This window comes from Eucalyptus grandis, chromosome 11, assembly GCF_016545825.1.
Source record: "Eucalyptus grandis isolate ANBG69807.140 chromosome 11, ASM1654582v1, whole genome shotgun sequence".
NCBI classification, from domain to species: Eukaryota; Viridiplantae; Streptophyta; class Magnoliopsida; order Myrtales; family Myrtaceae; genus Eucalyptus; species Eucalyptus grandis.
In genome coordinates this window covers 48,678,083-48,691,998 of record NC_052622.1, presented here as the reverse complement: position 1 = coordinate 48,691,998, position 13,916 = coordinate 48,678,083, and the positions used below count along the sequence as shown (strand labels likewise).

General features: G+C 37.5%; 1 protein-coding gene across 1 annotated transcript; it reads left to right on the top strand.

The window, feature by feature from the left end:
* The first annotated feature begins 7,146 nt into the window (after positions 1-7,146).
* Positions 7,147-9,294, top strand: LOC104426790 (probable galacturonosyltransferase-like 7). The gene has a single exon (XM_010039951.3). The coding sequence runs from the start codon at positions 7,777-7,779 to the stop codon at positions 8,893-8,895; it is 1,119 nt and encodes a 372-aa protein (XP_010038253.1). The 5' UTR covers positions 7,147-7,776; the 3' UTR covers positions 8,896-9,294.
* The last annotated feature ends 4,622 nt before the right edge of the window (positions 9,295-13,916 follow it).

Below are 13,916 nucleotides of genomic sequence, written 5' to 3'. Positions count from 1 at the left end.
GCGCTCGATGCCGCTGCTGCTGCTGCTGCGCCTGCTGCGCCTGCTGCTCTGATGTTTTCTGATGAGGTGCTTTCTTTTCGGTGCGCAGAGTTACCTTTTTTTCTGCCCTTTTTGGAGCACATATTTTTCTGTTCTTTTCCCATTCGGTCCGTCTCTTTGCGTGATTACCGATGAAGACCCATCCGGACTGATTTCTTTTCTTTTTTCTCAATTAATTTGACCCTTCAAATTCGAAACTCCTCACGTTCTTAAAATGATTATATAAATAGTCTATAAATTTTGACTTAATATATAATATTATTCTTAAATTATTAATCAAAAAATTTTAACTCAATATATCTTATTGTCTTTCAATTTTTAATTTAGTCAATATGATCCATAAGCTTTTGATAAAAATTAAAAGAGAATATTAAACATTTTCATATAATCTCCAAACTAGATTGAACATTTACACCATATTTAGATAAATTAAAAATTTATGGATGATAATATACATTAGTTTAAAATTTAAGGATCGCATCAAATAAATAAAAATGTAATGACGATATTGCATATTAAATTAAAGTTTATAAATTATTTATGTCATTTCTCTAAACTTTTCTAATACTCGAATGTTTATCAGTGGATTTGTATATGATATTTTCATAATTTTTAAAGAAATTTGGAATAATATTCTGAATTTTGACTGGGACAATTTAATTTTTATATTCGATTTTTAACCATTTTCCATAACAAAAATAAACTGCTCAGCAATGACACGCTTTTATTTTTACGTTTCAGTTTTTCTTCGCGCTGTGCGAAAGGGTCCACAACATGACAAGATGAGAAGCGCCGATGGGGTCCATAGATTCTGTGGGTCCCATCACGACAGGACAGACGTGTCTAGATAATAATTGGGGTTCCAATTTAGTCCTGTGAACTCTAAAAATCAACTTTTTATTTAGTCCTGTGCATACTTTTTATTATGTCTTTTCACTAAAGGAAATTTTAGCTAATCTTTTTATGGTACGCTGACGCTATAAATACCTTCATTTTTACCCATTTTTCAATCAAGTGCTTTTCTATTTAGGTACTGGATTGAACGCAAAAAAATTGCAAGATTGCATCGGAAATCTTAAATTTTTTGTTCTAGGATTTGCAATTCGTATGTATGATTAGATCAATTGTAGTACTTAGCCATGCGTATTTATTAGATGAATCGCTAATTTTCTAAACATGAATGAATCTATTGATTCGCTAACTTTATATCTATGTATATGTTTATATATAAAAAAATGTGATTTTTTTTTATAGTGTAGTTCGTAAAAGTAAATTTTGCATGCAAGAGATAAATGAAACAACATATAAAGATATGCAATTTATACCTGGATATATCTCTTTATTTTCCTTCAACAACAAAAGTTACACTTTTGCATAGGAATCATCACATATACTTGAACTTAAAATTCTTTTCCCTAAATTATTATTCTTGCTCAAAATTTTTTATTTTATAACAACCTCCATGAATTTTTAGGATGTCTATGTTACAAAACACTAATTTGAGGCACTTTACCAAATCTTACGATTCAATTCAACTTTATTCTTTTTTAACAAGACATAAGTTCGAGATTTCAATTGACGAACGTATCTTAACTTAAAATTAATTTCATATAAAGAATGCAAATAACTTATGAAATTTTTTTATTGTTGTAATAAGGTCCTAAACTTTTTAGTTAGAAAGTGTAATTTGAATCGTAAGCCTTTTAATTAACCTAATGGAGTCCTAAATATTTCTTAAAAGGTGCAACCTAGTCCTAAAACCTCATAGAAAGGGGAAATTTAAAGGCATTAAATAGCTCATTTCAAGTCCTATATAAATACTTTGGAATACTGTTCAGTAAATTGCATCTTTGATAATGATTATGGCACAATATAATCAATTAAAAGTTTATAACTCAATCACATTCCATACAAAAATTTTAAGACTTCTAATGCAATCAGTGGGCAATCAATACAGTACAAAAGGATAGATGACAAAAGCTACCATGTTGATAGTTGAATGTATGTATAAAGTAAAATGGACATTCTAGTGACAGAACAACGAAATGTCTAAATAATTCACACTATGAAAATAAGACAATAAGTAAATTGATTGTGCTTGTGGCATCATCTGATCTAATCTAATATAATATGCATTACACTTAAAAAGTGACTTTTGCACATTGAATGCATTGCATTTTGATGAAGGTAGTATTTCCTTTTTCAAATGAAACTTTAAGGTTGATTTATTTAATGAAAACGAATGTTTTGGAAAATATTTTCTTAAAAATAATCACTTATATCTCTTATAAAAATAAATAGATGAATTTTTTTTTTTTTGTCCATGAAAATGTTTAAACATAAATTATTATTGATAATGAAAATATTTATGATCAAATAATAATTTCAAGTGTTATAAGCTATCATTTTAATGAAAATATTTTACAAATTATTCATTTTTCTCGAAATAAAATGAGCCCAAGTTATCCAAGAAAAAGTGAAAGTTTAGAAGAAAACATCTTTATGAATGACCCATGAGATCGAGAAATTTTTTTTTTAAATTAAGAGATAAGTAGTATTGTATCAGTATTATACTAAAGTTGACTTTTGCATATGTAATGGAATTTCTTTCCCCTACAAATAAAATTTTTGAAGAGCTTTCTCAAGCGAAAAAGAAAATTGTAGTAGGAAAATATCTTGATATTAGATACTAAAAATGATTTTTTAAACATTAACTGCATTTGGATATAATGACATTTGGAGAAAAAGCTACAAGAAATAAGTAGTAATCGGCTTTATAAATGAGGATATTTCAAGAAATTTGTATTTTAAAATATTGATTTGATTATATATATCACATCCAATGGGATAAAAATAAAAAATTACGAATAGTTAAATTAACTGTACGAGAATGAGAAAATATCAATGCTCATAAATTCAAGTAAAATTGATTTTATCTTGCACGATATGTGAGTGAAATTACTCCGATTCTATCTAATAAAACATTCTGTAAGATACAAAATTAGAGTTAATGGCACTTTAAGCAAAATGCTTACACGGAAGAAAATGAACAATTGAATTGACCAGAAAAATAATTCATGAGAAACTCAGTTTTGTGAATTATAACTTAGAGCAATTTCATACATAAAGAACCCGGAGCTTAATATTTCCTTGTGTTTATTAGTTTCATAATTATTGTCATAACTCTAAAAAATACTATTAAGACCGAACGTTCATAGTTTTCCAATACATCTTTAAATATAAAACCCATGGCGAACATGAGCTCCTAAACTAGGATTAGGATAGTGATGGGATAAGGGATTATTTACATATACGATGTCTATAACCAATATATATCTAAAATAAGAAAGTTCCGTCAATTCCCCGTTGGTGCAGCGATAGTTTCCTTTTTTTTTTCTTTTCTTTTTTAACTTAGATTAATCGAAAAATATCCACTACGGCTAGACAATGAATTACTTCGAACATTAAAAAAAAAAAGAAAAAAAAGATGTTACTATGAACATTAAAAAGCCCAAGCTATAGTGATTTTATTTCTTTTCAAATTGTGCTGTCTCAGACTCATAGCGTGGGAAATTAACAGCCGAGGAATGGAATACCCAATCAACCCTTTTCTAATTGAAGCCATTGAACATCCTTATTTGGATAAGTTAGGCAAACAAGCACAGAAAAAAAATTGAAGGCGAGAAGATTATCAAAAATAAAAGTGTACTTGAATGAGACCTTACGCCTAATTAGGAAGACGAAGCTAATAAAGAGCAAATGTATCATGTGTGTATAATTTGTAGGTTTTGGTGATCCAAAAATTAGTATGAGGTAATTTTTCCACGTGTGTATAAGTTTAAAATCTTTTGTGATCTAAAAATTAGTTTTTGATAAATTTGTCAAATAAGTACTGGTTTGGGATTTTCCATGATATTAACTCTAAACTTAAACAAGACAAAAAAATTACTAAATATAGAAGAACCAATTGAAGATGGAATTTCCAAATGGTAAAACTAGATAGGAGATTTTCATGTATTTAGTTTTCCAATCACATATGAAATCAAGTATTGCCTTATGAATCATTTTCATTTTGATGATATTCATAGCACAAACAAACTGTTAAAAATCTTACTTTATTTGGAGCAAGGCAAGCAATCGAGCCAATTCAACTTGAAAATCAAACCGAACCGGTCTAACTTGATAGGTTCCATGCCAACTTGATGGGGATTGGTTTGACTTTGGATCTAGTCTTGAATTGGCCAAATTGGTTCTAGGATTCTTAGTCTCAAGAACGGAGAACCAATTTTGACTCGATAAATTTCGGCTTTTTTTTTTTTATTATTCAGAATTTATCCATATTGGAATCAATCACTTCCGATCTAGACAATAACAAGAGATTTCAATTCACGAGTAAATCCTAATTACCCCACCGCATCAAGTATTAACTAAAACAAAAAATTAAGGACACAAATGATAACTATTTTGACTAGAAATTAATTTCTTAATAAAAAATAGATTTTTCTATTTCTATTTTATGGATGAATTTCTGAATAAAAATTTGTATTTGATAACAATGCAAAATTTCCATTCTTGAATTAGAATATCAATGGCACAAAATTTCTCCTTTTGAGGGGGCGGTGATGATCAGCAAAGAGCGGTGGCTAATGATTGACGACTGGTGGATGGTATTTGGGATCAGTGTCAGCATCCAGTAGGATGATGAGCGATGAAAAGAGGCTTTATTTCTCATTTCTATTCAGAAAATAAAGAAGTAAAAAATTTTCCTTTTCATTTCTGTTACAAATTTATTTATGGACTAAAAATTTGTTTCAAAAATAGAAAAATGAAATTGTATCACCAAACGGATTTTTGTTGCGAAATAAGTTTGGAACGGAATATTATTTTGGAATAGAAATTGAATGGTTGTTATGCGCGACCTGATAGTCGTGATTGGATCACGTGACAACATTTGTAAACAGGTATTGAATGTTTTTCTACTTCAGAATAAATAATGAGAATAAATAACGAAGATGCACTTTACTATACATTGTAGGCCTACTCTACCCCCACTTCGCCCTTGTATGCCTAGAAAAAGGCACCTATTTCCGAACCAATAAATAATTCGAGCATGCTTCTAGAGTTTTCGCTTTATCAATTTCGTTCAACAAAATTCCAAATTAGAAAAAAAAAAAAAAAACCATTTCTATAGGCATCAATATCATGAAAAATTGTATAATAATATATTTATGATAAATTTACCATAAATTAATTTTGATTCATAACAAATCCCAAACTGGTATACTTGCAATAAATTTACTCAAAACTATTTTTTAAATCACAAAAAACCCCAAATCGATAACCCTTCATTTTCTTCTCATCAAAATATTTATCTTTCGTTAGTTTTCATCAAATTTTATAGTGAAATTGCTGAACTAAATGACATATGTTAATAACTCGATTAACATGGCAATGCCAAAATCCATATTAGATTGGAATAAATTTATTACACGTGTATCAATTTAGATTTTTTTATGATCTAAAAATTAGTGATGATTTAATTTATCACAAATGTATCCGTTTGAAATTTTTGATAACCCAAAATTTAATTTGACATAAATTTATTACAAATGTACTAATTTGAAATTTTTCGTAATATTAACCCTTTCAATAACTACTTTTCTTAACTCCGGAATTTCTGCCTTCCCTTAATTATTTTAATACTCGAATTTTCTTTTCTTTTTAGCAGGAAACTTAGAGGCAAATATCCTAAAGTAGAGTTTTTTTTTTTTTTTTTAACTTTTAACATAGACCTAATTCCCTAAAATTTTCAATTGTATATTTAATTCTAATTTTGCCCCGATTTTTTTTATTGCCAATTTTCACTTTAATTTTAAATTTGTCAACGCACCCAAAAATATAAGGAGGATCATGTTGTTTCATATAAGGTGGTATTGTTGATAAAGACGTAGTTTTTGATGACGAATCTCTAACTGGTTTCATTATCGATAGTTGTTAAAAAATTAGTAACAATTTTTTTCAAGATTATCAATATTAGGAGGATCATGTTGTTTCATATAAGGTGGTGTTGTTGATAAAGACGTAGTTTTTTATGACGAATCTCTAATTAGTTTCTATATCGTTATCGTTAAAAAAATTAATAACAATTTTTTTTTTTAGTGTAGGTAGATGTGTGATTAGAGTGAAAGTTAAGGTTCCTTTTTAAACAAAAACATTGTGAAGGCAATATCAAGACTTGATTTAAAATTGAGGTTTTTTTTTAGGGAATTAGTGCATAACGAAGTTATGATTATTAGAAAATTTGGGAAAAATTGCAAATAAGGGTTTGAAGTATTCATATCAGTTTCAAAAAATGGCTTGAACTTATAGCTATAAAGGGCAATTTCTCCTTTTAAAATTTTTCTTTTTTCTTATTTTATTTTCATAAAAAACGGAAAAAAATTGAAAAAAGAGAAACATGAGCGGAGAGTTCTCCCTCCCCCCTAGGTCACCACCCCATTGTCGATGGGGTGGTGGTGAAGGCTAGCAAGGTTGTCGACACTTGGGTGAGGGCCATGAGCCCTCGCGCATGCCTAGTGGCCCTTGCCTAGGCACCGGCAACCCCACTAGCCTTCATTGCCGCCTCTTCGACGATGGGGCAGTAACCACCCACCTGTGTTATTCCCTTATATATATATTTTTTAAATTTAATTTAAATTTAATTTGTATGATCAGTTGGAATATTTTTTCAGGTAGCGAACCGGTGATGTAACACCCTTGTTTGAAATAGTCCTATTTGGAATTGTTCCGGAAATTTGTACACACTCCTATCTTGCTTTTCTACGTCCGCATCCTGTATAGGCTACCCGCCCACATACGTCATTATGACACAAGACAGAGGAAACAGCTGGTCCTTCTACAATGCTCTGCCAAACAGGATACGCACCCATATAGACAACAAAAAAATAATGTTATTAATATTATTATATGCTCTATCATTTTCCTTTTTTTTTTTTTTTATATGAACGGATTTATTTCCATTTTCATTTTATATCCGCGATATGTATATCCATAGTTAACCGAAGAGAATAAATCTGCAATTGGAATCCATAATTTATGAGTAGTAGTCGGCCGGGGATTTCTATGGTGGAAAACGCGAAACGAAAGCTGGAAAGGGAAGAAAACAAGAGAGGGAAAGGCAGAGAGAGAGAGAGAGAGAGAGAAACTTCTTCGCCCTTCTCTCTCCTGCCTCTCTGTATCTCACCACCAGTGACTTTCTCTCTCTCTCTCTCTTCTCCCACTATCGTCCTCTGCGCTTTTAGCACAGGCAGAGAGAGAAAGGGGTAGAGAGAGAGCGAGCATTGCGAGGCCTTGGCGCGGTCGCCGCCGTGATGGATTCCATTCCTCCGCGGCTTGGCCCCCACGCGCCGCTCCCGGATCGCTTTATTCGCACGGCGATGGATTCGCGGGCGCCCCGGTCCTCTTGATTGTGCTGCGGCGAGCGGAAGCAAGAGATCGATTCCTCCTCTTCTTCTCGCTCTCTCTCGCTCCCGCTCCCGATTCGATTGCTCCGATTCGGCATTAGTTTTTTTTTTCTTTTTTCTTTTTTTGGGGGTCGCTCGTTTTCTGCTCAGAGCTCTGGCGGACCTTAAGGCGACGCTATCGTTCCTGCGCTCGTCTCTCTCGTCGTCGATTCTGGCCGATCGATTTGATTTCAAGTCGAAGAAGAGGAAGCGGCGGGGGATCTTCACTGCTAGGATGCTCTGGATTCTGCGGTTCTCCGGCTTCTTCTCCGCCGCGATGGTCATGGTCGTCCTCTCCCCGTCTTTCCAGTCGTTCTCCCCCGCCGTCGCCACTCGCTCCTCCCGCCTCGACGGCGGCGGCGGCGGCCTCAGGTTCCCGGCGGACGACGCCTCCGCCGCCCTCGGCTCGCCCGAGCGGTTCGCGTTCCGGAGAGCCTCCGCATTCCGCAATGCCGATGAATGCAGCTCCGTCGACGCCTCGATATTGGGTGGAACCAGCGTCTGCGATCCCAACCTGGTCCACGTCGCGATTACTCTCGATCTGGAGTACCTGCGCGGGTCAATCGCGGCGGTGCATTCGATTCTGCAGCACGCCAAGTGCCCCGAGAGCATTTTCTTCCACTTCCTGGTGTCGGAGACCAGACTCGAAACCCTAGTGCGGTCCACCTTCCCGCAGTTGAAGTTCGAGGTGTATTACTTCGATCCGGAGATCGTGCGGGACTTGATCTCGACCTCAGTGAGGCAAGCGCTCGAACAGCCTCTCAATTACGCGAGGAATTACTTGGCTGATCTGCTCGAGCCCTGCGTGAGCAGGGTGATTTACTTGGATTCCGATTTGGTGGTCGTCGACGACATCTCGAAGCTGTGGTCGACCGGCCTGGGCTCGAGGACTATCGGCGCGCCGGAGTACTGCCATGCGAACTTCACGAAGTACTTCACGGAGGGCTTCTGGTCTAACTCGCGCCTCGCCGGCGCGTTCGCCGGCCGGACACCGTGCTACTTCAACACGGGGGTGATGGTGATAGACCTGACCAAGTGGCGGCGCGTGGGGTACACGAGGAGGATCGAGCGGTGGATGGAGATCCAGAAGCGGGATCGCATCTACGAGCTCGGCTCGCTGCCGCCGTTCCTCCTGGTCTTCGCCGGGCACGTGGCGCCAATCGAGCACCGGTGGAACCAGCACGGGCTAGGTGGTGACAACGTCAGGGGCAGCTGTCGGGACCTGCATCCCGGCCCGGTCAGCCTCCTGCATTGGTCCGGCTCCGGCAAGCCGTGGCTCCGGCTCGACTCGAGAGAGGCGTGCCCGTTGGACTTGCTCTGGGCGCCCTACGATTTGTACGGACACTCCCACTGATCGAGAAAATTTGGGGCGACCCAGAAACATACGACGGCGGTGCGCTTGGAGGCGGGGCTGACATCATCACCGGGTAAATTGGAATTGCCATTCGACAGGACTGCTGCTACTGTTAAGTCTCTTGTTTTGTCCTTAATCATGCGGTTGCGATCGATCCGATGGTTCTTTCTTTCTTATTTTTTGTTCTTTTACTCTGTTGTTTCCTCCCCTTCATTTGTTGGTAATTTTTTGATGTATGTTTAATTGTGCTTTTGGGGCTACAGAATTTTTAGTTAGACTTTTCCTGAACTTCACATTGCTGTTAATGGATCTCTCTGGCCACTTGTATTCGATTCTCTCATTGCCGTTCTGGAAATAAAAGGGAAGACGAGAAAGATATTCATGTTGCTTATTCTGTAATTCTATGCACCTGTTTATTTGGTCAAAAGGCTAGACAGTCTCCATTCATTTTGTATCTTCAGTCCGACGCCTTGTTTAATAGACCCAAGAGACCCACTGAGGTTGCGAAGACCCGAGCTCTGTTTCAATGGAGTGGGACTGAGATACACCTCTGATGTTAGGTGTTCCATGGCTTCACGTTTTCTGCAGATTCTTCCAGTACTCTTAAATCTGCCTTGAGAAAGCTGTTGATTGACTTGGGTTTATGGGGGGATAAGGTGATGTCCAATCTTGCGTCCATGTCGCTCTTTTCCTTAAATGTATGCAAGCTCCTTTTGACTTTGTAGTTCAAACTATGTTATGTCGACCAATGTTATGTCGACCATCTTTAACTGTAAACATGGCTTGGAAGGGAAGTCTTCTGTTGTTTTCGAGCGATCGAATATCAAGCTGATGAAGCTTCTTGAGTCGATGACTTGTGAGACGGTCATTGGACGATGGTGTTCATTGAACTCGACCATAGAGTGGATAAAGAAAAGGACAGATTTCCTTAAGGGCACTTGGATGATTGTTATGCGAGTGGATGGGGATGATCTCATACGTGTCCAATCTGCCAATCTGGCCTATGGTTTCTGCTTGACCTCTCAACAATTATCTGAGATTTCCCTAGTTTTGTCTCCAAAGCGGGCGCGTGAAGCCGGCTTTTAGCTTCAATTCAATGCATTGGAAGAATCTAAGGGAAAGCTGTAATCTTTGAGGGCCTGCTTCGGTGGCAGCGGCGGGATACTTGTGACCGACCTCCCAGTCTGACCTTTTACACTCTGCTCATTTGGGTGACCTTTGGAGATGCTTCTGTGTTGGATGACATAACCACGGCAGCGATAATTTTAATAAATTAATATATTCCATTTCGTTGCATTTTCTTTGTTGTTGCTTTCTATATTCCCAGAAGTAGAACTCCATTATTTAAAGCCTATATGGTGTCGAGTCAATAATTGTGCGTAGGGATATAAATTATTTGTCGGTTGTTGTTTTCCTTCTTTTGTAAGGAAATTTCCCTCTCCGAAATGGGGACAGCTATTAATATATTACTAGTCATGTGGGAATTCTCTCTTTCGTTGTAATCTCGAGAGGCTTTTGTCAGTTCGTATTAGACGTACGTAATACTCCATATGATTCCTTCTTTTTTTGGTCCCATCTCATTTATTTATTTCTGATATTTTTCCTCTGGGAGATTGTGATCGATGTTCTCCACTCCCCGGACAGCGAATATCACATGTGGCAACTTGCTCGGGGTATCATGGAATTAAAGGCATTGCCATGTGGCCAGGCAGGGCCAGAGCTGGTTGTTTACGAAACCAGTGGCTTTGAAAACCATTCATTTATTGGAGTTCGAAATACATGGTTTGACCTTGCTACTAATGCCTTGGATCAGAAAGGGAGGGGGTGGTAAGCGGGTTCTTGTTGGCGAGACAATGTTGGGCAGGTGATCATTTCGATCTGGGTTTCTCCTTAGGTGTCTGATGTATTTGGTATTATGCAATTCATAATTATTGACTAAGACAAGGCAACTGACGCTGCGGGCCTACACAGTTTTGCCCTTTTGTATTTTTTTTTCTTTTTGGGGCTTTGGAATCAGGAAATGGAGATTTTTTCTGAAAATGACAGCTTTGTTGTCATCTTCGGTATTATATATATTAGTAAGCCTCTTTTTTGGTACTAATCATTTGGTGTTTGGCTACTTTGTTCTGGAGACAAGAGCTTATTGGGACGGGAGGTTAATGGAAGCTGGCAATAGTCTCACTACCCAAGCCAAATCTAATGGGCCTCGTTTGCTCTGTCAATCCTTGTTATTTTAAAATCTGTTGAACTTCTTGTCGAGGGGTGAGTGGTGGCTTAACAATGGAAGATTGGGGGAAGATGACATAATCTGGGATTGGAGTTGGCAACCCACAGGGAGAGGGAGAGAGGGAGAGATGTCATTCTCTTTCTTTTATTTATTGTATTTTTGCTTTTTAAAAGATGACGAATAGGTTTATTTATGCTTAATGAAGACAGGATTTCTTTCTTTCCTTCTTTTTTGTTTAATCTCGCGTCCACTTTTTGATGGGTTGGCTTCGTTTGTTGGTTGTTGGCTTCGGTTTTTTAATGTTGTTTTGTCGTACGTACGTGCCGGAGCAAATTCGAGGGCGCAAGAGGCCAAATTGGTCTTTAAGAGGCTCATTTAAAGCGTTTGAGAGTTACGGGAGGAGTTACGAGGATGGCTGGATCTTTTTCCGGGAAAGAGTACTTGTGCGTACGATTCCTGGTTAGGAGAGAAATAAACAAGTGCTTTAATTTAACCATTAGCTAGCGACGTCGTTAGCTGGCGGGGCCTTCACGATAATCGACTTGGTAAAACGCGAAAGATGTCGGAAAGAGATACCTTTAACTGGAGCAATTGAGGCCAGAGCTCATAGCAACAGTCCAGAAACCCTCCGCCTCCGCTTAGCATGTGAGGATAGATATTATTGAAAGGCGCAAACCGAAAGGGGAGGAGCTTTCCCATTGGAGCCCATGACCACACCTCCCCCATCATCTCTTGGACCACCAATGCCAACGCGCTTCTTTGGCTATTCTTGAGTACCCAAAAGGTACCGTCCTCTTATAACCGTCTACTGTTGGATGGAAAAGCAAATTATCGTAATTGTTCAGGTTAAGATTTGCTAGATGTCGATCCGATGTGGAACACTGAAAGGGCACGGTGTCTCCCAGGAAGTGAATAACAGCTCGAGTCTCTTATGCACCGCCAATCGATAAAGTTACTCTTACGACCGGACAATGCGGTATTATTGTCCTGATCGGGCAAGTAGTTCACGGCCCAGGTCGTGTCTAGAAAATAAAGAGGTGCCATTGATTGGTGACAACGTCAATCAAGGGACATGGGACGATGTCCTCCGCAAAACTTAGATTGACGGGCTTTTTCTATGCTCTGTTTTTCTTTTCGTGGATTTCGACTGACGTGCCGATGGTCCGATGTTTGTAACTTTAGGGCTGATTTTCCTTTTTCGTTGACAGGTGCTGAACATTAAGTGGACCATTACTTTACAGTGAGGCCCAAAATTGGTAGAATGGAGGGCTTGTGGACTAATCTTGCTTCTGGTCCAATTTCAAGCGACGGATTCCAGCCCAATGTCTCATCTGCCCATCACAAGCTTTGCACCAATTATTTTTCTAACCCTCTCTTTATCCATTCGCGTTTTATTGGGATAGTTATCCAAAAAAATTCTAATCCCATTGGGCTTTTACTAAATCAGTCATAAATCTTTCATTTTTATTAATTAAATCCTAAATCTTTTCGTCTTTTTCCAGTTGAGAAGTTGCAAACGTGGATGACCAACGTTGACATTGATATTTTTAATAATATTTTAATAATTTTGTTTTTTTATGATTTTTTCTTCTACTTTTTCCTTTTCTTTATTATTATTATTTTTTAGGTTTTTAGAGAGAGGATTGGTGAGGGTTGCTGACTAACCACCACCGGCCACAAGTGAGAGCCACGACGCCCTTGCTGGGAAAAGTAAGGGCGCATAAGTCCTCGGCAGAATTGACAAGGATTGCCAAGCCCTCGCTTGACCAGATTTTGTGAGGGTGTCACAGCCTTCACCCAAAGCTAGTGAGGCATCGCCTTCGCCCAATCGACCCTCACCGGCCCTTTTAAAAAAAAGCAAAAAAAAGGGAAAAAATCATAATTTTTTTAAGTATTAAAATATTATTTAAAAAGTCAACATCAATGATGATTGTGCCACATAAGAACATCTATATTAGCGAATTTCGGCCAATTTTGATTGGATCGACTCAATTGATAAAATATGAAAATATGTATGACTCAATTGATAAAATTAAAAAATTTACTATTAGATTGGCAAAAGTGCAATAAATTTAAGGCTTTTCTATTTTATTGGGAGATCTCATCTTTCCTTTGCATTGCAAATAATTACTATCGGATTTTATTTATCCATGCAATACTAATTGTCTCACCCTGGGAAAATTTCACTCTAATCTATTCGTGGACGATTATGTATTCACTTTTTCGTTGCCTTCATTGCAACGTACGAAAGTGTGCGCTCATATACTAGTATTAGTGAAATTTAGTGAAAAGAAAACGAGTATTCTAAACATCCATTTCATTCGAACCTTTACTAATTCGTTCCACTTAATCTTTCCTTCGCCCTTATTCCCAAATGGCACTACATAAAACAATTTCCCACCTCTCTCTATCTCTCTCCGTTCAAGGACCTGGTCAACTCGATGACTGTCTCCGAAGGAACATAATCCTCAAAGAATCAATCCAACCATCTGGAGTTAACAAAGAAGAAACATTAAAAAAACAGCAAAGAACAAGTCATCCTCAGTCTTTGCCAACACTCATTCCCTTTGCATGCAACGTAACGACGCTCCATCGCACGACAAAACAAGGACGACTCCAAGCCGGCACGCCAAATACTAACTCAAACTACACAGCTATATCGAATTATTTTCCCATTATGTTAATCCTAACCCACCAAATCCCTCTCTTTAACCTCGCTATCTTAGTTTCCTTCACACCTTAAAAAACAATGCCTCTCACCAAATACCCACTTCGTTTCACCAAGCCACGCCCA

Coding starts and splice junctions, on each gene's coding strand:
- LOC104426790 (XM_010039951.3), top strand. CDS start 7,777: ATGCTCTGGATTCTGCGGTTCTCCGGCTTCTTCTCCGCCGCGATGGTC.